The following is a 27,341-nucleotide window of genomic DNA, read 5'->3' on the forward strand; positions in this document are numbered from 1 at the left end:
CCTTTTGTGGTTCGGTCCAAGTTTTGGGGCGAAAAGCATGTTATGAGGTATAACCTGGTAGTGCTGGGGTGCTCTCGGAGCCCTGAACCAGGTTTCTGTTACTGCACAGATGTCGATGTTCTCCATGCTAAGGAGAGTTTGAGTGCATGCATCTTGAGGTTTAGACTTCTGGCGTGAGTAGCATTACTCTTAGTTTCTTATCCCTTGTGGTACCTATGGAGGTGGGTTTGTCTTTTGAGCCTTGCCTAAAAAAGGCACTATGGGGGTAGCAAGAGCCTTTGCCAATATCCGAAATCCCAGGGGTGACAGGTGCAAGCCATCCCTAGCGAAGCATCGTGGCTTGTCGAGCATATCATCCCAAGCTGACAGGCATTGGATCCCCTTTGAATGACACCAGTACTTAAGCCAGTTGTTGAAATTGATCATCTTGTCTTCATATTGTGGCATCATTCTTGGTGAGGGTAAGATGCTACTCAAGGTCAGGGTCATACCGGCCTGGGCTACATGCTCAGAGAGCTCCTCTATGTCTCTTTTCATGTAGTCCAGGGAGGTACGTCTCGGTCATTCACACCATCATGGACAATGACTGAGTCATATTTGTACTTGGCTTGGAGTGACCTGAGTGCTTGTGTTATGTGGCGGATCCTAGCGCCCGACAGGCTGCTCACCGTGACCCTCTCCTTGTTCAGCCTGGTGAGCGGGACGTCAGTGTGCCTGACAATAGAGTGACCTATTACAAGTGTATCAGGTATGTTGTTTAGTCTTAAGGGCTGTGACTGTTCGGCACACTGGCTTTGTGAGATATGTGTTGCACATGTTTTGTTTTGGGGTAGCGGTTGCTTTGGTGTCTGCTTTGGAGGTCTCTGCTGCTTAGGCAGATCTTTATTTAGAGCCTCCGAGTATGTTTTTGTTTGATTATGTGTTTGGTTTGCTGTCGTGGTAGGTCTATGTGAGACTGGAATTGTAGTGAGTGTGGTTTCCTTCTCCTCCTGACTGGTTATGCCAGTACTGAGTTGAGAGAGCTTAGCCTCCAGTTTGGCTATATGGTTGCATCTCTCACATGTGTTGGAATTTGTTGGGAGGAGGAGAGGGTTGTCTGTGTACATGAGGCAGTTGTAACATTGCCTCAAGATTCCCAGATTCACCAGCTGGACTGGAGAGAAGATTGACAACTGACCTATGGACATGCTAGAATAATGTTGGGAATTCCTTTATAATTGAAAACAAGGGCCAGTGGGGAGTGAGGGTGTAGTGCTTTTAATTTTTAGTGCTGAACTTATATAATTGCTTTAGTGAGCAAGTGCCAGGTAACTTAAGTGCAATGTGTTACAGGTAACTTAAATGCAAAAACGACAAACAGTAACTTTCTTTCAAGTGAAACAAGGAAATAAGTACAGTAAGCAATGCAGATATCACTAGTGACCCACAGAAGTGCTGAGAAGCCGCTTATTAGGTGGAATTAGTGTTCCAGGGGGAAAAAAAGCAAACAAACAACAAGCATATAAAGAAAGCTAGTTTCAGCAGGCCTGGATCTAGTCTATGCTACAGCAAACAAGGTGTACCAATTTCAGTAAGATACATTTCAAATATTCAGGCACTATAAACCTTTAACCAGAAATTCCCAGCTCAGAAGGGCAGAGTCCAGCCTCTTCTCCCACAAGAGTGCAGACCACAAACCTTCTTAATGTAAAATAACTGGCCTGAAGCCCAAGTGCTTAAACCAGAACTAATACACTTTAAGAATAACAGACACTGGGCTCTCAATCAGCAGTTCCCAACTTAGAAGGATGAAAGCTACCTGTCCTGCCACCACAGTGCATGCCACAAACCTTCCTAATGTAAAACAACTGGTCTGTGGCTGTGGAACCCTTCATTATTTTTCATGCTGACAGTGTCTCCCTCAGGTCTAACCCAACTTTCATGCCTAAAGTGGTGTCCAGTGTGGCTCTAAACCAATCTATCCATTTGCCCACCTTTTTCCCTAATCCTCAAAATAAGGGGGAAATGATCCTGCAGTCGTTAGATGTGCACAGACAGCTCAGATTCTACATTGATAGGACTAAGCCCTTTAGTCAGCTTTGCACCAGGGGCAGAGGGCAAGGCCATATCAAAACAAACCATCTCCAAATAGATAGCACACTGTTTCCATTTCTGTTACAAACACCATGGGAAACCTCCCCCTCAGGGGGTCAGAACGCATCCCACTAGGGCAACTTCAACCTCTACACCCATTCTCAGAGGAGTCCCTACCAGGCACATTCTGGAAGCTGCTACTTGGAGTTCTGTTCATACCTTCACCAAGCATGACCACCTGCCTATCTTTTCCAAATCCAGGGCGGGCTTTGCAACAGCAGGCCTGCAGGGCATACTAGCCAGCCCCAACTCTTCTTGACTGCCTCCACCCATTCTTCAGCTTTGGGAATCAACCCAAGTGTGATGACTGCAACAGTGGAACATGAACAACATAGTACAGTTGTGTGCACTTACCATAAATGTAGATGTTCGAGTGTATTCACTGTTGCAGTCCTCGTTTCCCAGCCTTCTTGTGTCTCTCTCTGTCTTTCTTTCTCCCTCCTTACAGGGCTATTGATATTTACTTTTTACTGGTGGTGTTTTTCCACCATAACTTAGCTCCCTATTTGGGGCAAGAAAAAATGATGTAATGGTGTCGGCTGCCTGTTTTTATACCCCTGACAACCTGATGTCAGTCTTGAAGCGACAGCAACTGACACAGAAATATTAAGCCTCTGGTATTCGGGCTGACTGAGGGCTACCCCTGGCAGGATAACCATCTACATCTACATTTATGGTAAGTGCACACAACTGTCCTGTCTTTGGCTAATGAAGTTCGCAGATGACTGCAAACTAGGAGCCATAATCAAAACTCCTAATGATGTGAAAATCCTACAAAAAAGCCTCACTGAGTCAGATGTCTGGTGTCAAAGACATGGCCTCAAGCTCAATGCCAAAAAGTGCATTGTCATCCCTTTTGGTAAAAACTCTACCCATGAACTACCACATAAGCGGTAGTCTGTTTAACACCGAAAGTGTGATGAGACCTTGGGACACAGGTGGGTATAGTAGTCTCTCCTTTGGTAATCACATCGCTGCAATAGACAGGAAATCCTTCTACGTGGCACACTTCATCACAAAAGGTTTCTCATCCAGGAAAAAAAGAGGTAATTGTTCCCCTCTACTCATCACTCATTAGACCCATTGTAGAGTACAGTGCCCCTTTTGGTATGTACCTCACAAGACATCTACAACAACTGGAAAGGCCACAGAAATACCTCACAAAGAGGATTAGTGGCCTCAAAAAGATGCCCTATGCAGACCATCTCAAAAAACTCCATCTTTACTCTGTCGCATATCACCTACTCAGAGGCGATCTCTGCCTAACATACAAAGCTATGTCAAACCCAGAGATGTTGGAACATGCTCCACTTAAAGAAATCTCAGTCCCTCCGAGCTACACACTCTAGGGACCTAAACCTTGTCACTACAATAAACAGAACATGCTGGAGAGATAGATTCCTGTCCCAGAGACTTCCCATACTCTGGAACAAGCTACCTATCTATATCAAACAAAGCTCCCTCATTAGCAGTCTTCAAGAAAATCTCGATGATTGGTTGGGAAATAGGAAATTCACCCCGGAGATCACTTCTGTGGCTCTGCTCGACAGGGCCACAGGAAAATAATTTTCTTGGATGGTGAAAACCAGGGTACCTTTTTGGCTAGGCTTGTATAGGCCCTAGGGCCAATAGCCTAGTACCTACCTATGAACCTATGTTCATGCTTCATTTAAGTATTTGCCCTGTGTTATTTTGAGGGGATCTGCTGAAGAATAAATGATAGTGGGACAGAAGTGCTTTTTGATGCTTTCTACATAGTTGATTCTGTACAGCAAACAAGAATATGAAATAAAGCTCTGTGCAAACATTTATTTTTTTTGTGGCTTAAATGGAGTCTTTAAGTATTCTGTTAGCAATAGTTTACCTAGCTGTGCATAACTATCTGCCATTTCTTTTAGATTTTCCGAGGTAAAGATGTCACCCTGTTGTACTCTCAGCTGAAGATATTCTTTTCAGAGGTGACTTGTGCTAAACCTAGGAGCAGCCGAAACTCCAGCATTGGTGAGTACCTCAGATGATGAAAGTAGTTTTTTTTTTTCTTCATTATGTATGTATTACTTTTTACAGTGAACTTTGCTCTTGTTTGTACCACTGAGTCACCCTTTTGCCCTTTTTCCCTTTGACTTACTCTACCAGGCATCACCAGCCTGGCTGCCAGGTCACTTGTTCCAGAACAGGTGAAAGATTTTGTAGCACATGGAGATACTGCAGTTATCCTGCCACCCAAAGTAGTACCTTAAATACAAGTGTTGCTGTCATTTATATAAGTAGTAAGAAAGTAGAATATGTACTTAATCTTTTGTGTCCTGGTAATAATCTGGTTAATACAGGTATGGTTGTGTTCCTGGCATTTGCTATGAGCTGTTGTCATTTACACCAACCTTTTAAGTGCCCTCACTAAGGCGAGAACTTTCCAGTGAATGCATGATCTTCAGTTTGTCTTGCTGAAACCTTGGTTCATTGCTGTATCTGAACCTTCAGTGCTGCAGAAGAACATCATGCCTGTGCATTCCATTTTCTCTCGTGTGTGTGTGTGTGTGTGTGTGTGTGTGTGTGTGTGTGTATATATATATATATATATATATATATATATATATATATATATATATATATAGAGAGAGAGAGAGAGAGAGAGTTGTAGTTATGGTGCAATACCAGAGGATATCTTTGAACAGGTAGAAGATTTGTTTCAGGGATTTGCTGATTTATTTCCTTGGAAGAAAACAATAAACAAATAAATAAAATCTCTTAGTAAGATTGATTAAACGCATTTTAACTTGCAATTATGGCACTGTTGATGTTTGTTCCTCTTCTGTTTCTACATGCTCTTTGTCCAGAAAGCATATATGTCTCTGTATTCAGCCTTTTCCAGAAAACTTGATGGGCTGGATGTTTCATTCCCCTAGGTAAAAGCAACTTGCTGAAAGCCGTTTCTCTGAGAAGGGGAAAACAATGCAGTTAGTCAAACAGTTGTTCTACCGCTAAATCCCCAAATATCAAAGGAATTGTCTGTCCAAGGCTTGGTCTTTTACAACAACTGTACTGGAAATGAGCAGTAAAGGCATTATAGGCAGTTTCAAAAGAATCTGACATCATGTGGAAAATAACCAATTATACGTCCACTTTTCAACACTGCAAAAATGACCACTCTGGATTGTAATCCACCGTATATGTATTTTTGAATCACAGTTACCAAACAGCTGATGTGAAGTTGTTCTATCTCGCCTTTCATTCTTACAGATGGGTTCGGAGCCGATCCTCTGCTCCGAGTAGGCCTACTACAAAGCTCGAGGTCTGGAGATGGCTCGAGGCCAAGTCCCTATCCCATGATGCGCTTAGTGTTATCCCAGATCTAGTTTGCCGCTGCAGTAGATCGGAGGTTCTCGCTAGCTCTTGGAAATATATTATAATATTGATACAAATTCTTTGATATTTATCTTTAGATACTTAGAATAGCTTATTGTGTAGTTTCCCTTCCCTTGGTGTGCCTTTTTTCTCTACTAGTAATTGGCCTCTTTTTATTTAAGCCTTGTTAAATCTTTAATAGTTCTTTAAATTGTAGTTGTGTGCTTAGATTAGTGACTTTTCTGACACAGCTTGGTATATTTAATCTTTAGAATTTTGAATTGTGACTTTTCTGTCACATCTTTAATATGTTTAGTATTTAGAGATGTTCTTCATGTTTCACTGTTGCAGTCATCACATTTGGGTTATCTGCTTGCAGTAGCCGTCAGTCTGTTTTATCAAAGTCTTTGGTCCTGCGTCGGTTGCTGTCTCATCTTCCATTATATCAGGTAGTCAGGGGTATAAAGCATGCAGCCAATGCCATTACATCACTCTTTCTTGCCGTGCGGTGCCCGAAGCAGAAGCAGTTTGCAAGTGCCGGTCGGCCGACTCCTGAAATTTTCGTTTTCGAGTTTCAGAACCAAAGTCTTCAACTAAAGCTAAGTACCCCATTGGGGAAACTTTTTCTTGCTCTAAACCGATGTCAGTAAAAGTCAATAACTGTATTTCTTGTGGAAAGCAAATACCTCATAAAGATTTTCATTCGTACTGTATTCCTTGCCTAGGCCCTGACCACGATGTACTTCACTGTCGGTTTTGTGCCTTATTTAAATCACAAATTATTCGTCGTCGGTGCATTTTCGCTTCTGAATATTTTGATAATCTGTTCAGTTTTCCAGATATGTCTTCGGTAAGCCACCCGACTACTGACATTCTGAAAAAAACGCAAAGATAAAGACAGAGACAGGCCGGTTAGGTCCAAAGCTGCTGACGACTCTTCTCCTAAGCTAGTCGCCAGTTCGCCGGTACTCAGTGAGGCGCTTTCGCAGCCCCTGATACCAGCTACTTCAGATTCGCAGGCTTCTACTAAGACCCATTCGGAGTCCGGTATGCCATGAGATGCTTCATCTGTGGAACCTGCGGATGTCTCTACCTTGGATGGGTCTGGAGCCACTGTGCAGTCACCGGCTTCTGTGGGTGTATTCAGGCCTACTGACTTGCATATTAAACCGATGCCATATTCTTCTTCTGGGTCTAAAACTCAAACCATGCCTAGGAAACAGACGTCTAGACCGCATGGTCAGGCCTGTATGCCTAAAAAAATGATAAGAATGGCTGAAGACCTTATTACTTTAATCAGGGGAAACCAACCTTCCCCCTCTTTGCTTATGATACTTCTGACCAGGATTCTGAAATTTCTGTCTCCTCTGATGACCAGGATTTACCCTTATCTACCTATGAGGATTCTGATGCAAAGGACTCTATTCCTTCTGCTTCTCCCCCCCAGAGGATTCTTCTTTTGGTGAAACCTTGCATACTCTTAGGGAGCATTTTCACTGGAAAAGCCAGGATTACTCTGATTCTAAAAAGAGGCTTAGAGATTTCTTACTGCTGCCTCAACACAGGCCTTTAGCGATCCCTCCTGCTTTGCTGGACATTGTTGATGATGCCTTTTCGGAATCTAGCTTGGCCCCTGACGCTCTACCTCCTGCTCCCAGAAAACCTGATAGATATTACAGGGTTACTTATTCTCACAAGTTCCTTTTTAAAAATCCTGCTGTGGATCATGAGAACATTCTACTACTGCCAAAAATCCTACCCCATCTGATAGAGATTCCAGGGCCCTGGATAGATGGGGTAAGAAGGTATACACCTCTGCAACCTTGGCCATCAGGGCCTTAAATTGCCAGTTTCATATGTTAAAGTATCAGCAGTATATTATTGGATTGCTTAAACAGAAAATGATGTTGATTCCTGATTGTGTTGAAAATAAGGATTTGCAGGACTTAATGCATTCTGCTGAACAGGTTGGAAAACATACTTTGCAATGTGGTTTTGATTAACTAGAGGCATCTTGCAGGGCTGCTGTCTGTACTTAGAAGGCATGCTTGGCTTAAGGAGCAATCTTTGCCAGATCATGTTAAATCTAAATTGCTGGATGCTCCCTTAAATCAGGACCGCCTGTTTGGCGACAAAGCAGAAGAATTTCTTAAAAATATGGAGCAAAAAGCTAAATCTATGCAAACTGTTAAAGATTTCTTACAAGTTCAGCTTCCTAGATTTAGTAGGCATTGGCCCTCAAAAAAATGGTCCTTTCCTGCCTCTTCCAGGCCTTCTCAGTTCAAACCCAGAACCAGCAGAACACCCAGGCTTCAGTCCCAGGGTATTATGCACAGGATTAAGCAGTGGAGGGCTCCCACTTCCAAATCAGGGAGTAGTAAGACTCCCCCTATGGTAAGCTGTCTCAATGACTTAACTTTAAAACTTCCAAGCACTTCTCAACTGATTGCTGCTTTAGGGGAAAAGATTGCTCTGCAAGCAAAAAACTGGGAACTCATTACCCAACACAAATGGGTTTTAAACATAGTTTCCCAAGGATACAGATTTCACTTCCACACATTATCAACAGACCTCCCAACCGTCCCGAATTACTCGGTGTTTACCGAGTTTTGGGGTCCAAATGGAGGGGTGCCACGATTCCCGAGTGGTACCCCTTCATTTCCGATTTCTTTGCAGTTTGTTTTTATTTTTTAAATTTGCGCTGTCGGAGCTGACATCATCACGCGATGACGCCAGAGCACTACCAGCCAGTCGGAATTGAGCTCATGGAGCTCACGCCATCATTCCGGCTGGCTGTGAGCAGGCGGAATTAAACTGTTGCTGGCTGCCTAGCATGCTTACCAAGTTAACAACTGTACGATGATTATAAAGCTGTAGGTATTGCATGTGAATGAATTCCACGTGTTATCCAAAAATAAGGATCTTCCTTTTGCCTACTGCATGATTAAGTGATCAAGTTGTTTGACCGGTGTTCTCAGGTTGCCCTTGGCGGTACTTGTGTTCGCTGGGCTTACCCGGTTAACAAACATATACAAAATAATAAAAATCGCATGTGGATGCATTCTATAACATCATCTAAAGGCTGGGATACACTCTGTGTTTGGTGAACCTACAATTGTCATAATCTACTAAAAACAAAAGTGACATACATCATCAAGGGTGTACTCAGGTGAGTTCATTATTATTGACATTTCTCAGAAATATTATGGATCAAAAAGTACAGAACGTATTATAAAACTGTATAAAGTAGTGTTTCCTCTATAAAACTACGGAAGCTATGCTACAGGAATGCGCCCTCTAAAAGCAGTCTTTTAGGGTTATAAATGGCAAACAGCTGACAATAATATCCTCCTTTCTGAACGGGACAGTTTGAGGGCTAAATATATTTTAATGACAGTTGGATGGAGAGGGCAACAACATCAACTCTCAGTATAAAAATACATTTCTAGCTATACCCCAGGGCAGCGTATGCAGCCTATCACTGTCACTCAGGTCCACATAATTCGGTTGACTACACAAGTCACCGCTATATGTGTATCAGGATTACATTACCACTCAGGCATTCCACGTTGGGTATGTACACATTCGATAATCCCACTCCCGAGATATTTAAAAAACACGTGTTCTATGAAATAGTACTGTGTTGTCTATGCCTTTAAATATTTTAGAATTACTTGGATAATACAGTATCCTTTCCGTGCGGCTTTCCCAAGGTTAATAGAGCGCCACGCAATACTACTCGTTTTCTGTCAACAATAACAGTAATTAGCGATCACAAGTGGTATGTTGCACTGACTGTAGTGTGTATAGTATTCTGGGTTAAGGACTTGCCAGTAACATGCATGCAAGATTTTTATAAATAAAATCTTAGGGGCTGATAAGTGTTCAAAATGTTTTTCTATCTACGTGGTTATTTAGGAAATCTGGCTGTTTGATAACGATGTGAAATTGTTATCGCAACTGGTTTTATATACGTATATGTACATGTTTAGGATATTTATTAGAGAATTTAGAACTTCTTTTTAAATCACTGGAGTGATTCTGGGATATGTAGTTCTAGATTTTATTAGGGTTTAAAATATGTAAGACAGATTGTCTAGTTTCCCTTTTAAATGAATGTGGGAAGTGACGTGACTGTTATGTAACATCATTTTATTTAAATTTGCTTTTTGGCGCTATTCTGTATACCCTGAAGAAGCTACTGTGTTTCCCTTTATATAATAAATTTGCTATGGAAAAGTGGAAGTGTATCTGCTATAATTCTTGGTCTTTCACCAATTTTTGGTCTCCCACCAGTTAGACGCCTGTACCTTCTCTTTTTTTATTAGTAACATGCATGGTGGTAACACAGCATTTTATTTTAGCAACTTTCCAAAATTATACAAGCAATGTTTAAAATGTGTCCTTGGTTTTTAACTTTTTGCCTCCCCAAAAATCCTGAAATTGAAAATAAGTGTGTGCAAGATGCCTGTGGCTTACAATGCTGTCATTCTGTTTATAGTTTGGGTGTGGAAGTAGACTTTTATGATGGAAATGTTCTGAATTGGGCAGATTTGTAATTATTGGTTCATGCATTTTATTTCATTGCCAACAGTACAGCCTACTGGAAAAATGTTCATTCAAACAATAAATTTAAAATGTGCTCTGTCTAACAAGTGTGCTGCATTATACAAGGAATATAACTTAATAAAGTCAGGAAGGTGTATCAAAGAAAAGAACACATGTATGTTTCTTGTTTTGTGTGCAAGGGGCCAATGATTTGAAAACAGCCCAAAGGTAATCTTTATCCATCACTGGTCAGATGCATTTTCTTTGGATGTGGTGCAGGTTTCAGTGATGTTTTAATTAATGTGAGTTTCAAGGGCAGAGAAATTTTAATGCCAAGTCTATTTTTATTGTGAGACAGTATTACTTTGTTTATCAGATGTCTGTTAGTGTTTGTGCATTGATGTGCTGCAAAATGTAAAATAAAATCCAAATAATCATTGTAGAAGTAAAGCAGTATGCACACATTAGTGTTTATGGTAAATGGGGCGAAATAGCCAGGTAATGGGACATTGGAATGGCTGCAGGGGGACTCTGGTGCCATATTTTGGTTGTCTGTTCTTCAGTTTGTGTTCGAAAGTTGGTAACCCACAATTCCATTGGAGTGGGTGGGGTCACATAATTATGTATGCAAATTAGATGTTAATCAGCGTACAGATTTGTACCTATTTTTCATGGCCCTTGTCCAGATTTTTGATGTTTCCAGGTTGAGAGGTATGATTACCAACTCCAAACGGTTGGCCAGATCTACCCCCAAATCAGTGAGCAGAGGCTCAAAAGCAAGTACTCACTCTCTCAAGATTAAAGGCTATTCAGACTGTACCAGAAGAGGAAAAGGGACAAGGTTTCTACTCAAGACTTTTCCTGGTACCCAGAAAAGAGAATTCATGGCGTCCTATCCTGGACCTCTCTATTCTAAACACTTTTTTGGTGATTCCAGAATTCAAGATGCTAACTCTTCACCAGTTGCTTCCCATAATGGGCAGAGATGCCTGGTTGGCAACAGTGGATTTAAATGAAGCCTACCTGCACATCCCAATTAGGGAATCTTGCAGAAAATACCTATGCTTCAAACCAGGCTGCATGCACTGTCAGTTCTCTGCACTGCCCTTTAGCTTATCTACTGCGCCCAGGGTATTCACAAAGTGCCTAGCTCCAGTCATTGCATTTTGCAGGCAAAGAAATATCCAAGTATACCCATACCTGGATGATTGTCTAATTCAGGCAGAAAGCCAGGTCATACTTCTGAATCATCTGGCATTTGTACAAAAGGTGTTAACTTGTCTGGGTACACCATAAACAAAAATAAGTCACATCTGGTACAAATCAACAAATTATATTTCTGCGAGCAAGTTTGAACATCACATCTGGTACAAATCAACAAATTATATTCCTGGGAGCAAGCTTGAACACAACTTCCCAGATGGCTTTCCTCATTCCAGAGAAACAAATTCATTTGACAAATTACTTCAAACTAGTGGCCACAAAACCCCTGCCTATCTGCAAGGCAAAAACTGCAAGCATTGGGTATCATGGCCTCGTGCATTCTACTAATTCCATATGCAAGACTGCATATGAGGAAACTACAATGGTATCTAAAAAAAGCCTATGGTGCCAACATTCTCAGGGTCTAGAAGCAATGATTCCTATCATACCTTGCCTATGGTTAGAATTCCTTTGGTGGGCAGAGGCTTGCCACCAAAACAAGGGACGACCATTCACTCTACCACCTGCCACCCAAACCATAACAACATACGCATCAGACAATGCATGGGGGGCTCACCTGGCAGGGAAGTACATTCAGGGCAAATGGAACCCAAGTCAAATGCACCTGCATATCAATCAGAAAGAAATGTTAGCTGTGCAGAATGCTCTGACAGCCTTCAAGGACCACATTCTTCCAGGACAGTTAATGGTAAAGACGGACAACACCACTGTTATGTGGTACATAAACAGGGGGGGGGTACCCATTCTTACCCCCTCTGCAGACTAGCCATGGCTCTGTGGAACACAGCCTTGAGCTACCAGGTTCATCTACAGGCTCAATTCCTGCCAGGAAAATTAAATACACTTGCAGACAGACTAAGCAGAAATCTCATGGACCCACACGAGTGGAAACTGGAACCAAAGATTTTCAACATGTTCATCAACAAATAGGGGATCCCAGATATAGACTCTCCCCAGAACTACCAATTGGACAAATTCTGCACAAGGACTCCCCACAAACAAGCTTGGAAAGTGGATGGCTCTGTCCTTCAGCTGGAAAAATCTATCAGTTTCTGCCTTTCCTCCTCTGCCTCTCCTCTCCAAAGTACTACTAAAGATCAAACAGGACAAACCAAGGAGGATACTGATTGCACCAGACTGGCCACGCCAACATTGGTAACCCCTCTTGCGCAGTGTTTCACAGCTGGCCTCATGGCACCTACCTCAGACCCCTACCCTGCTGTCTCAGCAGGAGAGCCAGATTCTGCACCCCCAGCTTCAAACCCTGAACATGGCAGCCTGGCTAATTACCTAATCTCTCCATTACCATCCCTCAGTAAACAAGTGTTGGATGTCATTTTGGAAGCAAGGAGGCCTAGTACTAGAAAATCTTATGCTGAAAAATGGAAAAGATTCTGTGCCTGGAACCAAACTCAAGGGATGGCCACAGCAGCACCCAATTTACCTCAGATTCTTCAATACTTAACTGAGATGCTTCACAAGTGCCTTTCCTTTTCCTCCATCAAAATTCACGCCTCAGCCATTTCAGCTCATTACAACACAGAACCCACCCCTCTTTTCTCACCAACAGCTCAGGCAGTTCCTCAGAGGGGCAAAAAAACTTAAGATCACCCAGGAGAGCCTCAACTTTAGCCTGGGACCTTAATTTTGTATTGGAAAAACTCACTCTTCCTCCTTTTGAGCCAGCTGCAACTGCAGAGTTAAAATTCCTTTCTTGGAAAACAGCTTTCCTTTTAGCAATCACTTCAGCAATAAGGTTATCTGAATTACAGGCCCTTATGGCAGTGGAGCCTTGCATCATCTTTCATGCGGACAGGGTGTCCCTCAGGACCAATCCCTCTTTCATGCCCAAGGTGGTATCCAGTTTGGCTCTTAATCAGTCCATTCATTTGCCAACCTTCTTTTCTACTCCACAGAACAAAGGGGAACGGATACTGCACTCCTTAGATGTGCACAGACAACTTAGGTTTTACTTGGACAGGACTAAACCTCAAAGGAAATCTGAACAACTGCTGGTGGCATTTGCTGCAGGGGGAAGGCTATTTCAAAGCAAACCATTTCAAAATGGATAGGCCACTGCATTCATTTCTGCTATAAGCACCATGGAAAACCTATCCCACAGGGGATTAGACCCCATTCAACCAGGGCTGCATCTACCTCTACAGCCTTTCTCAGAGGTGTCCCTACCAGAGACATCCTAGAAGCTGCTACCTGGAGTTCTGTACATACATTCACCAAGCATTACCATTTGCCAATTTTCTCTAAACCCAGAGCTGGCTTTGCCACTGCAGTCTTGCAGGGCCTTATATCTGGTCCTAATGCTATCAAAATTCCTCCTCCCATCCTTAGCTTTGGGAATCTACCCAAATGTGATGACTGCAACAGTGAAACATGAAGAACCATAGTACAGTTGTGTACACTTACCATAAATGTAGATGTTCGAGTGTATTCGGTGTTGCAGCCCTGGTTACCCTCCCTCTAGCCCCCTGACTTCTTTTGGCTATACCTCTATTCTCCTTTACTATACTTAAAAGCTTTCTGGTGTATTTGCTTTTTTGTTGGAGGTATAACCTTGTGTGTGTGTGTGTGTGTGTGTGTGTGTGTGTATATGTATATATATATATATATATATATATATATATATATATAAATTGCTTCCAATTAAGGTGGGCACCTGACATCTGGGGAAAGAAAAACTGATGTAATGGCATCAGCTGCATGCTTTATACCCCTGACTATCTGACGTCATGGAAGATGAGACAGCAACCGACGCAGCACCAAAGACTTTGATAATCAGGCCGACTGAGGGCTACTGCAAGCAGATAACCCAAATGTGATGAAAGCAACAGTGTATACACTCGAACATCTACATTTATGGTAAGTGTACACAACTGTACTTTTTGAGTAGTGACTTTCTGTCACAGCTTTGATAGATTTTAGATAAATAGTTCAGTGTGTGTGCTGTTTAGTATTTTAGCCCATTGTTTTAAAAGGGCTTGTTTTTCTTGTTTGGGTGTGTCTAGTTTTTGCAGCACCCTATTGACATTGAGTGTTACAGTATGGCTGACCATGATAAAGACATCCACCCTAAATCAGGGTTTATGAAATATCCCAAATGGGGGCAGAAAATGTCTGTCACGGACAGTCATGTGAATTGTGTTTATTGTTTGGGAGCATTGCATCTCCAGGAAGGCTGCTCCATTTATCATTCTTTCTCTTCTAGAGTTCTCCAGGAGAGAAGGAGAAAGTTAATCGACAGAGGTTTAGTTAAACCTTCCTTTCAAGAAGCTTTGAGCGACCAGGATGGGTCCAGCAAATCCTCAAAGTCTTCTAAGACTTCTACTTCTGAGGTAAAGAAATCACAAAAATCTTGTAGGTCGGTTCCACAGACCTTGGAACCGACAGTCTTATCCTTTTGGAGCCGGTCCCGGTTTTGGAACCAGTATCCGAAGTACCCAAGTCTCCAAGTCTCCACTCCAGCAGTTTGTACCTCCTTCTGTCCACTCATCTCGGTCTTCAATTAGCCTTTCCAATTTGGATGTGGATCGTGTGCTGCAGAAGCTTTTACAGGCACCGGCCTTTGCTAAATTCTTATCGGCTCCATCCCAAACAGCTTCAGAACTGAAGACCCTTTTACCATCTACTACTCTTCCACTTCTGAGCCATACCATTTTTTCGTAACCGGAGGAGTCTGATTTGATGATCGTTGAGCTTTCGGAGCCGACGTCTGCTCCATTGTCTTTGGCTCCATTTACTCTGACATCCTTGGCGCTGATTGAGGAATCTAGGAGCCGACACACTCTGGTTGGGTCCGAGGAGGATAGTTGGACCGAGTTGTCTGTTCAGACTCTGCCTCTCGGGGCTTCGTCTTGGATGAGCTCGGCTCCTACCTATGGCTCTGAGCCCAGTGTCTCAGTGTCGGGGGTATCGACGGTTTCCTCGGATTTGTCAGTCCCTTCTCATCGGAGCAGTGGTGCCTTCGAAGCCATGAGGAGAGTTAGGTCTCCTAAGACATCTTCGACTTCAGGTCCAGCTACCTCCTCCCCAAAAGCACCTGTGTCTGCTTCTGCTTCACAGATCCTTGCCAAGTGTAGAGACCTAGAACCTCAGGATGCCCCATTGGGTGGCCCCTGCTCTTCTGAGACCTCACCAGAAGCCCCCACTGATGAGGTTCTCAGGAAGAGAATCTGTAAGAAGGAAGCATTTACTCTCCACAGGAGTCCCTCACATCTGATACCAACTTGGATGAATCCGAAGGGTCCCCACAGTCCCCCTCTGAGGATATCTCATTTTCTGAGGTATTAGAAATCCTTAGAGTGGTGGCTGGCAGTCCACCAACCCTACTGAAGATGAGTCTGACGTTCATCGTGTTACACTGCTGCAGTCATCACACTTGGGTTATCCTGCCACCAGGCGGTCCCGCAGTAGGCCAGAGTTCCAAAGTCTTGATCCAGCGTCGGTTGCTGTCGCTTCTTCCCTGATGTCAGTGCGCCAGGGATATATAAGAGGCATCCAACGCCATTTTCTTCAGTCTTTCTTGCCGCGCGGTGCCCGAAGCAGAAGCAGTTCGCAAGTGCCGGTTGGCTGACTCCTGAGGTTTTCAATTCGAATTTCAGACCAAAGTCTTCAATAAAGCTAAGTACCCCGTTGGGGAACCTTTTCTTGCCTCAGTCCGATGTCAGAAAAAGTTAACAATTGCATTTCTTGTGGGAAGCAAATACCTCATAAGGACTTTCATTCTTATTGTATTCCTTGCCTAGGCCCAGACCACAACGTCACAGGTTGTCGGTTTTGTGCTAGGTTTAATAAATGCACTATTAAACGTCGTTTTGATTTCGCCCGACATTACTTTGGTAGGAAATTTAATTATACCATGCCGTCGGAGCAACCGATGACCAGCATGCATAAAAAACGCAAGGATAAGGACAGGCAGCCGAGACCCAAACCAGACTCCGAGGCCTCTGCTGGGCCAGTTGCCAGTTCTCCGGTTTTCATTGAGGCGCCTACACAGCCCCTGACGACCGATGATTTGGAACCTCAGATGTCTTCCGATTCCCAAGCAGAAATTACTAGGCCACCGCAGCCTTCATCTTTAGCCCCTTCCGACTCCAGAGCAGAAGGAGATTCCGGTGCAGTTGAAACGCCTTCAGTTGCAGAAGGTGTCTTCAGACCGACTACACTCACCATCAAATCTTATGCAAAGCTGAAAACTCCTTTAAAAACAAAAAAGACTGTACAGCAGTCTCCAGTACAAGGCCCCATGCCTAAGAAACAGATGCTTAAGATGGCTGAAGATTTAATTACCCTAATCAGGGGTTCCCATCCCCCTCCTGATAAAAGGCCAAGACAGGAGGAGGATTATGCTTCCTCTGACCAGGTCTCAATTTCCTCAGATTCTTCTGAGGAACAGGAATACTCTTTTCCCCCTTATGAAGACTCTGATGCTGAAGAGTCTATTCCCTCATCATCTCCCCCAGAAGACTACTCTTTTGGGGAAATTTTACATACCATGAGGGAACATTTCCACTGGGAAGGCCAGGATTACTCTGATTCGAAGAAAAGGCTCTGTGAGTTCCTTTTACTACCCCAGCACAGACCACTTGCTATCCCTCCTATGTTAGACATTGTGGATGATGTTTACCTAGAATCTAGCCTTAACCCAGACTCTCTACCTCCTGCACCAGCCAAACCAGACAGATACTACAGAGTCCCTGACTCTCACAAATTCCTATATAAAAGCCCTGTTGCTGATCCGGAAACCATTTCCCAGGGTCCCAAAGGGGTTAAGGCCTCTATTGCTAAAAATCCTGTACCCTCTGAAAGGGATTCCAGAGCACTAGACAGATGGGGAAAGAAAGTATATACCTCAGCTACTCTAGCTATGAGGGCCTTAAATTGCCATTTTCACATGCTGAAATATCAGCGATGCCTGATGTCTCAATTAAAACAAAGAATGAGCACACATTCAGAGCAGCCTGATTTCAAAGAAATGCAAGATTTGTTGCATGCAGCTGAACAAGTGGGAAAACATACTTTACAATGTGGATTTGATTCATTGGAGGCTTCCTGTAGCGCAGCAGTGACTGGGTCTGTCATACATAGACATGCTTGGTTAAAAGAACAAACCCTACCTGATCATGTTAAAGCAAAGTTATTGGATGCACCTTTACAGCAGGATGTTTTATTTGGTGTAAAAGCAGAATCGGTTTTAAAGAAAATGGAGGATAAGGCAAAATCTGTGCAGACTGTCAAGGATTTTTTACAGGTTCATCCCCCTTGTTTCAGCAGAAATTGGCCAACTAAAAACTGGTCCTTTCCAGCTTCTGACAGACCACAGAGGGGCAAATACAGATGCCCAAGGGGCAGAGGTCAGTCACAAGGCCCTTACAAGCCCCGACAATGGGGTACCGCAACCCAGAAAGGAGGAGAAGACAGGCCCCAAGCTGTCAGAAGACAAACACAATGACTTTAACCCTCAGACTGCCAAGCAAATCTCTCTTGGCAGCTCCCGTGGGAGGAAAATTAGCACTTTTGGAAGACAACTGGCACATCATCACAAAAGACAAATGGGTCCTAGATATTGTCTCACAAGGATACAGATTCCACTTTCACACTTTGCCAAGGATAAAAGGAATGCCAAACCTACCACCAAATCAATGGGCAGAGGCTCAAAAACAAATTATAGCTCTCATGGACATGAGAGCCATTCAACAGGTACCTACACAAGAGCAAGGACAAGGATTTTACTCAAGACTCTTTCTAGTCCGCAGAAAGGACAAAGCCTGGAGACCCATTCTGAACCTTTCAGTTCTAAACACGTATCTGCAAGTACCCAAATTCAAGATGCTAACACTACAGCAGCTTCTTCCCATGCTGGGCAAGAAGGCTTGGCTAGTAATGTTAGATCTCAAGGAGGCATACCTGCATGTCCCTATCAGACAACATTGCAGAAGATACCTCTGCTTTATTGCAGGTTCAACTCATTATCAATTCTCTACACTGCCCTTTGGCTTATTTACTGCACCCAGGGTCTTCACAAAATGCCTGGAACCAGTAATTGCATACTGCAGACAAAGAGGAATTCAAATACATCCATACCTGGACGACTACCTTATTCAAGCAGAAAGCAATGACATTTATTTTAAACCATCTGGCGTTTGTCAAACACCTATTAAGTTGCCTAGGGTACACAGTAAACGAAAAGAAATAAAAACTAGTGTCCTCTCAAAACATAATATTTTTGGGTGCCAGCTTAAATGCAACGGCCCAGATGGCTTACCTCACGCCAGACAAGCAAGAACAGCTGACCTCAATACTTCAAAATGAAGGCAACAAAGACCCAACTCCCTGCAAGAAAAATTCTGCAGGCCTTGGGATTCATGCATCTTGCATACTACTAATACCATTTGCAAAACTGCATATGAGGAAATTACAATGGTACCTGAAAAAGCATATGGACTCAGCACAGCCACAGCTTGGAAACAATAGTACCACTCATTCCCTACCTTCAACAGGAGTTTCTATGGTGGGCTCAGGCATGTCACCTCAACAATGGTCAGCCTTTTACCTTACCAACAGCCAGGCAAACTATAACAACAGATGTATCAGAGTATGCCTGGGGAGCACACATGGCAGAACAGTGCATTCAGGGCAAATGGTCTACAGATCAAAGGCATCTGCATATCAATCAAAAAGAAATGCTAGCTGTACAAAATGCCCTAACAGCTTTCAAGGACCTCTTACATCCAGGACAACTCCTAATAAAGACGGACAACACCACAGTAATGTAGTACATAAGCAAGGGGGCACACACTCCTACCCCCTATGCAGGCAAGCAATGACCTTGTGGAACACAGCAATGACCTACCAAGTTCAACTACAAGCACAATTCCTGCCAGGAAAGAAAAACACATTGGCAGATGATCTAAGCAGAAACATCATGGATCCTAACGAGTGGAAACTAGATCCACAAGTATTTGCAATGATAACTCAAAAATGGGAACGCCTAGACATAGATCTGTTTGCCAACCCCCAAAACTACCAACTTTGGAAATTTTGCACAAGGACATTCCACCCACTAGCTTGGAAAGTGGACGCCCTCTCATTCAACATTTGGAAAACGTTAACAGTGTATGCCTTTCCTCCACTGCCTCTTCAAGCAAAGGTGCTGCTGAAAGTCAGATTAGAGAGGCCACAAATGATACTCATTGCTCCAGACTGGCCACGCCAACACTGGTATCCAATACTAAGGAACATGGCTCATGGCCCACCATGGATTTTGCCTCAAATTCCTCACCTGCTCACGCAGCAAAACAATCAGATTCTACACAGCCAGCTCAAGACTTTAAATCTGGCTGCATGGCAAATTACCTAAGTAACCAGCCAACACTTCTCTCTAAAGCTGTTATGGATGTCATTCTGGAGGCCAGGAGGCCCAGCACCAGGAAAGCCTATTCAGACAAATGGAAAAGATTTTGCACCTGGAACCAGGCTAAAGGCCAAAATCCCCTTGTTCCAAACATTCCTCAGATTCTACAATATTTAACTGAGTTGTTGCACAAAGGACTTTCTTTTTCATCTATTAAGATCCACGCCTCAGCGATTTCAGCTCACTACAACACAGATCCTCCTATATTTTCACATCCACTGCTAAGACAGTACCTCCGAGGGGCTAAGAACATAAGACCGCCCAGGAGAACACCAGCACCAACTTGGGATCTCAACTTTGTTCTGGAAAAGCTTACACTGCCACCCTTTGAACCAGCTTTTACAGCTGATTTACAGTTTCTGTCATGGAAAACTGCCCTGCTGCTAGCAATAACTTCAGCACGAAGAGTCTCAGAGCTACAGGCCCTAATGGCAGTGGAGCCTTTCCTCATTTTTCATCAAGACAGAGTCTCTCTACGAACTAACCTTTCCGTTATGCCAAAGGTGGTATCTAGTGTGGCCCTAAACCAAACTATTCATTTGCCCACCTTTTTCCCAAATCCCCAGAACAAAGGAGAAAGGCTCCTGCACTCTTTGGACATTCACAGGCAATTACGTTACTACTTGGATAAAACTAAGGCTTTCAGAAAATCTGACCAGCTCTGTGTATCCTATGCTGCAGGATCACAAGGAAAAGCTATCTCAAAAGACTATTTCAAAATGGATAGGACATTGTATCCGTTTCTGCTACACACATCATGGGTAACCGGTACCTGCTAGCATTAGGTCCCATTCCACCAGGGCTACGGCTACATCATCAGCCTTTCTCAGGGGGTTACCAACCAAGGATATTTTGGAGGCTGCAGCTTGGAGTTCAGTGCACACCTTCATCAAGCACTACCACTTACCTCTATACTCTAAAACCAGAGCTGGCTTTGCCACTGCAGTTGCAGGGCCTACTAGCCTCTCCAAACCCTGTTTAATTCCACCGCCCATCCTTAGCTTTGGGATTCAACCCAAGTGTGATGACTGCAGCAGTGTAACACGAACATAGTACAGTTTTGTACCTACCATAAATGTAGATGTTCGAGTGTTCACACTGCTGCAGTCCAGGTTACCCTCCCTCCATCCCCTCTGACCTAGCTGAACTTTTCTATACCTTTCTATCTGATACAACCTTTGTGGTGTATTTGCTTGTAACTGAAGGTATTCCTTGTATTTCCTTTACATGTTTTATTGGCAATATGTATTGCCCACCTACTTGGGGGCACCTGACATCTGGGGCAAGAAAAACTGAAGAAAATGGCGTTGGATGCCTCTTATATACCCCTGGCGCACTGACGTCAGGGAAGAAGCGACAGCAAACAACACTGGACCAAGACTTTGGAACTCTGGCCGACTGTGGGACCACCTGACGGCAGGATAACCCAAGTATGATGACTGCAGCAGTGTGAACACTTGAACATCTACATTTATGGTAGGTACAAAACTGTACTTTCTCCTGAAGGCTTTCGGGTCTCAACCCTCCACCTCTTGGGTGTCTCCACCCCTCGATGAGCTTATGCAGCTGGTCTCACAAAGGGTGTGGGAGTCTCCGGACACCATGGAGCCTGTCCCCAGGAGGCCTAATAAATTTATTTCTGCCCCACAGGACAAATCTTTTATTACTACGGGTGTGCCAGTTGATGCCATGGTGATGGCGGCAGCCACCAAAAAAATTTCAGAAACTTCCTTTTCTATCCATCCTCCTAACAGAGATTCTAGGATCATGGATAGATGTGGGAAGTGCACTTGCAGTTCAGCGACATTTGCACTGCATTCGCTCAACTATCTAACCCGTTTTATTAGACTGCAAAGAGATCTCCAAAAAGAGCTCGGAGATACTCTTCAGGGTGCAGTAGCTGCAGGAGCTTCAGATAAAGTTGCCTCCCAGCTTGCTACCTTCAACTCCATAGTAAACTTGTCCATGCGCCTCATTTCATATGCAGCTGATGGCGCGAGCAGGCCAGCTGGTACAGGATTTGCTCTTAGGAGACACTCCTGGATGCGCTTGTGTTCCTTCGCGGAGCCCTTTGTCATCCTTTGTCAGTACCCCTTTTGATGGCTCATCCCTTTTCCAGCCCAAAGTTAAGGAAACTTTGACTAGGTGTGAGCAAGAAGGAAAGACTCTGCCTTCGGAGTCTTGTTTTCCCCCACCTACCCGACCCTACCCAAGGGTCAAAGAGGAGGAAAGATGTGGTTCCGTAAAGCCCAAGGAGTCTTTCAGGACACATGTGGTGAAACCCCCCCTCCAGGGGCAGAGGAGGGGGCAATAATGGAAGACGCCACCCTCACAGCATAGGGGGTCTACAAAACCAGGATGACAGATCAGTTCTTTTGGGAAGCCCTACCAGCGCTCCTGAAAGGAGGCCCAACTGTCATACTCTGGAGGCATTTGGGGGTCGCTTATCCTTGTATCCAGCCACCTGGCTCAAAATAACTAATGAAAACTGGGTACAAAGTATCATTTCCAGAGGATATTTCATTCCTTTCGCCACACCCCCCTCCATTGACGAGAAAAATCCCAGATGTTCCACCCAGTTACAGGGAACCGGCAACAATAGAGGTCCAATCGTTGCTAATAAAAAGAGTCATCCAGCCAGTCCCAGCAGACCAGATAGGATCCAGAACTTGATCAAGATTCTTTTTAGTTCCAAAAAAGACAGGGGACTGGAGACCTATATTGGACCTCAGCAGACTAAACAGATCTGTCAAGAAAGAGAAGTTCCGGGTGGTCACGTTTCAGTCAATACTTCCCTTTTTACAGAAAGAAAACTGGATGTGCTCGATAGTTCTTCAGGATGTGTACTACCACATAAAAATGGCCAGACCATCCAGGGAACATCTGCGCTTCCTGCTGGGAGCCAATCATTACCAGTTTCAAGCCCTGCCCTTTGGTCTCACTACAGCCCCCAGAGTGTTCACCAAATGCATGGCAGTGGTCACGGCTCACCTGAGACGTTTAAGATTCCAGGTGTTTCTTTTTTTTTTCCATAATAAATCTTTATTGTTATATTATTTTCAAACACAAGTAAGATCAAAAATAACATATATTCGCAAATCAAACATTAACTAATATCACTAATAACCACACTCTATATACAATATTTACAAGAATGCTTACATGTAATACATTTAAATATAAAAAAGCATAAGAGTAAATGCAAGTAATAGACAGTTGATTACTAAATTCTCTCCACACACATAAATAATTATTAATATTTCCAAGTTGAAAATACTATGCTAGTATAATATTAAAAATCTGTTCCCAAATTTTTGGATTATTAACATTTTTATTTTGTGGGTTTAATAGTAATTTATGAGCCAATATACCTTTTGTTGCTAGAACTCTAAAGTTCTGCCATGAAGTTTTAGATGGGTCTAACCAATTTGAAGCTATATAAAGCTTCATTAATAGAAAAATATTAATATATATAATAATTTGTGATTTAGGGATCTCTTTCGGGGGAATATGCAGAATCATAAATTTCCATGATAACGTTGTACTTTGGTAACCCACCTTCTGAAGTTGACTCTTAAGGGAATTCCAAAGTTTGAAAATACATTTACAACTCCAGAACATATGAAGATCATCAGCTGGTTGATTCTTACAATATGGACAAGTTGGTGAATTTTTGGGATTAAATTTATGCAGGGTAAGGCGTGTATAATATGCATTGTTCCAAATCATCAACTGGGTATATATTAATTTTTGAAGAGAAGTAGATTTGATGGTCAAGTCAATTGCTTTTAACATATTACTTCTATCTGTCAGTAAAATTTTCTCTTCCCAGTAATTTGATGATAAAATTTTATCATAAAATTGAAATTCTTTAATTAATTGATTTGCTGTCGTGATATATTTAAGATCCTGTTGGAGAGCTTGCCACAACAAAGAGCATCTATTAATAGCCTCTTCTTCCAGTTTAAAACTTTAAAATAGCTTATAGCGAGTTCTCTAATTTGCCTCAGAATAACCAGATACTTTTTAGGTAAGTTAAGTTCTTGTCTTATTTGGTTGGCCGAGCTGTCAAGATGTTTATATATATCAATCAAAGTTAGATTAACTATCAATGGAAACTTGTTGAGATCAATTAGTTGATTATTCAATTTTAAATTAGGATTCTTATGAAAGGGTTGAAAAACCATCATATGTTGAACCAAATCTAATGAATGAAATAAGTTATGTAAAGAAAATATGTTCATTTTGATGTGTTCAATAATCCCATAGAATTTCAATGTATCCTTACCTAAAAAAAGTATTGCTTTAGGATTGATATTTAACTTTAGAATATATTTATAATTCAGAACTACCCAAAGTGGTGTCCACTTAGTATTATTTATATCATAATTGGCAATTCTTAAAATTCTATTAGAATTTACAATTAAATAATACATTTCAAAATTAGGTAATTCCAGTCCTCCTCTATTTTTTGGGATCATTAATTTATCATAAGATATCCTGGTTTTCTTTGGTTCACAAATGAATTTAGCCAATTCTTTATGAATCTTTTTAAAAAACTTCTTCGAAATTAATAAATTGGCTGACCTAAAAATATACAATAATTGTGGTAATATGTTCATTTTGATAATTGAAACTTTTGCTAACATTGGCAGTCGTAAATTTTTCCATCTCCCAAAATCCAAAATTATTTGTTCCCAGATTGCTTTAATATTATTATTGTAAAAGTCTTTATAAGATTCCAGGTGTTTCTGTACCTAAATCATTGGCTCCTCACTGCCACCACCAGGCATCAACTCATACAAGCCAGGGACACCACTCTTTCACTCTGCAGTCAGTTGGGCATTACAATAAACTCAGGAAAATCTGCCTTGTCGCCATCGCAACATACCATTTTTATCAGAGCAGAGTTGGACACTACCACCAACACACTCAGACTTCCAGCAGAAAGAGCCTTACTACACCATCAGCAGGTCTACAATATCTCCAAAAACAAGGCTCCAGCATCAGAAGTACTAAAATTGTTAGGCATGATGGCACATTCAAATTGTAGCTTGCTACAGATCCCCCACCATACCCCAAGATTCTCACTACACCTTTCTAAACATGCTGGAAAATATTAAGATAGAACCAAACACCCTAATACTGGGTGATTTTAACTACCCTGCCATTAACTGGGAAAGCTACTCATGTACCAACACTTCTGCCCAATGGTTCTTGGAATTCATAAATTCCAACGCCCTGGATCAACTAATCCATAGTCCCATCAGGGGCTCCAATATCCTAGACCTGGTCATTACCAACATGGGAAATCGATGCTCCACACCTATGGTCACCTCCTCGTTAGTCACATCTGACCATAAGCTAATCACCCTTAACATCCACATCCCACCCCCCAGTAAGGAAACCTACAAAAAAACTTCTCCAAAGCCAACTTCATGCTACTCAAGTCAGAAGTGACAAACTTCATGACACTTATGCAGACGGGAGCTGAAAGTTCAACTGCTGAATCCTACACTAAGGCACTGTACGAGCACATCCACTCATGCATAAATCGTGCCATCCCAAATAGAACCAAGATGCTCTCATCCAAAAAAAGAAACCAATCTGGTGGTCCCCTGCCATAAACAAACTTTACAACAAAAGGAAGAAACTGTTGCAGAAAAGAGGAAAATCCCAGGATGCAAAAAACTTCCTTACCAGCCTCAGTAAGAAACTGAGATCCCTCATAAAATCCTCCAAAGCTAGTTACGAAAATAAAATTGCCAAAGATTCCAAAGACAACAACAAGGCATTCTATAACTATGTCAAGAATCTAAATGGCAATGCTCAGATCTGCTCTGAGCTAAAACAGAATGACATTAAATATACTGATCCCAAGGATATTGCCAATATCGTGGCAGATCGATTCGCTGCCAACTTCACCCCCCTCTCATCCCCTAAATGGCCCATCTCAATACCAGAAGATTGCCAAATTCCGGTAATAACGGCTACACAGGTAAAAAATGCACTCTCCAAAGCTAAAAATACAGCATCCATGGGACCAGATGACATCCCGGTCTGTGTACTACATGAACTACAATATGAACTGCACCTCACCTAAGTGTCATGTTTAATCATAGCCTCACCTCAGGTTTCATGCCCACTGAGTGGCGCACAGCTACAGTTATCCCACTCCACAAGGGGGGATCCACCTTGGATCCCGGAAACCACCGTCCCATCAGTCTGACAAGCCTTATCTGCAAGGCCATGGAGCGTATTATCATAGAACTTATAAACAAAGACATTGGCAACCTTCAAACACTGGACCCCACCCAGTTTGGGTTCGTGAAGGGCCGATCTTGTCTCCTGAACTTGATTGACTTCTTCGAATCAGTCTCCAGAGCCATGGACAAGGGTAAAGGTGGTCCACACAGCCTATCTAGACCTTGCCAAGGCTTTTGACACCATCCCCCACTCTGGAATCATAGATAAACTTACTAAGCTGGGCATTAATCCCTACATCACCCAATGGGTTGCTAACTGACTTACTGATAGAACCCACACTGTAAAAGTAGCCGACTCCAAATCCAGCTCCAGACAAGTGACAAGTGGAGTACCTCAGGGTTCAGTCCTGGGACCGCTCTTGTTTGACATCTACTTCTCTGAAGTACAGGCCAACACTAAGGGACTCTGGATAACAAAGTTTGCAGATGACTGCAAACTGGGAGCCATTATTGAATCCCCAAATGATGTGGATACTCTACAAAAGGGCCTTACAGAAACAGATGCTTGGTGCCAGAGCCATGGGCTCAAGCTCAATGCCAAGAAATGTATAGTTATCCCCTTTGGGAAAAAACATATATCTGTGAATTACCATATAGGTGGCAGTACACTAAACACTGAAAGTTTGATAAGAGACTTAGGGGCACAGGTGGACAGTGGTCTCACCTTCAATAACCACATCGCCACAACAGTCAGGAAATCCTTCTATGTGGCACACCTCATCACTAAGGGCTTTTCATCCGGAAAAAAGGAGGTCATTGTCCCACTGTACTCATCCCTCATTAGACCCATTATAGAATACAATGCCATGTTTGGTATGTACCTCTCAAGACATTAGGTTGGGAGGGTGGTCTAATGGTTAAGGTATTTGCCTTACAAACACAAGGTGCAGGGTTTTGGCTCTCACGGGCAGTTAGCTTAGTACTAATCTATGAACTTATGACATCTGCAACAACTGGAAAGGCCACAGAAATACCTCACTAAAAGAATCACAGGCCTAAAGTAGATGCCCTACGCTGTCTGCCGTAAAAAACTCCAGCTATACTCTGTCGCATATCGTCTACTCAGAGGCGATCTTTGCTTAACATACAATGCCATGTCAAACCCAGAGCTGTTGGACATGCTACACTTAAAGAAATCCCAATCCCTCAGAGCCACATGCTCCAGGGATCTAAACCTTGTCATCACAATAAACAAAACATGCTGGAGGGATAGGTTCCTGACCCAGAGACTCCCCAGACTCTGGAATAAAATGCCCATACATGTCAAGCAGAGTGCCTCTTTGGTCCTCTTCAAAAGGAACCTTGGCGATTGGATGGGAGAAAGGAAATTCACCCCGGGGATCACGTCAGTCGCCCTGCTAGCCAGGGGTCCAGGGAAGTAAATAGTGTGGGAAGAA

The 27,341-nt window shown here is 42.8% G+C and overlaps 1 protein-coding gene across 2 annotated transcripts in view; it reads left to right on the forward strand.

Annotated features, from left to right (window-relative positions):
• FTSJ1 (FtsJ RNA 2'-O-methyltransferase 1) overlaps positions 1 to 27,341 on the forward strand; it is a 1,029,035-nt gene that overhangs the window by 611,374 nt on the left and 390,320 nt on the right. For both annotated transcript variants that reach the window (XM_044080307.1, XM_044080308.1), the window contains one exon: positions 4,032 to 4,134. In XM_044080307.1, the coding sequence (XP_043936242.1) occupies positions 4,032 to 4,134 (103 nt within the window). The remainder of the gene's footprint in view (positions 1 to 4,031; positions 4,135 to 27,341) is intronic.

Source organism: Protopterus annectens, chromosome 8.part0 (assembly GCF_019279795.1).
Source record: "Protopterus annectens isolate FY-2018-M chromosome 8.part0, PAN1.0, whole genome shotgun sequence".
Classification (NCBI taxonomy): domain Eukaryota; kingdom Metazoa; phylum Chordata; order Ceratodontiformes; family Protopteridae; genus Protopterus; species Protopterus annectens.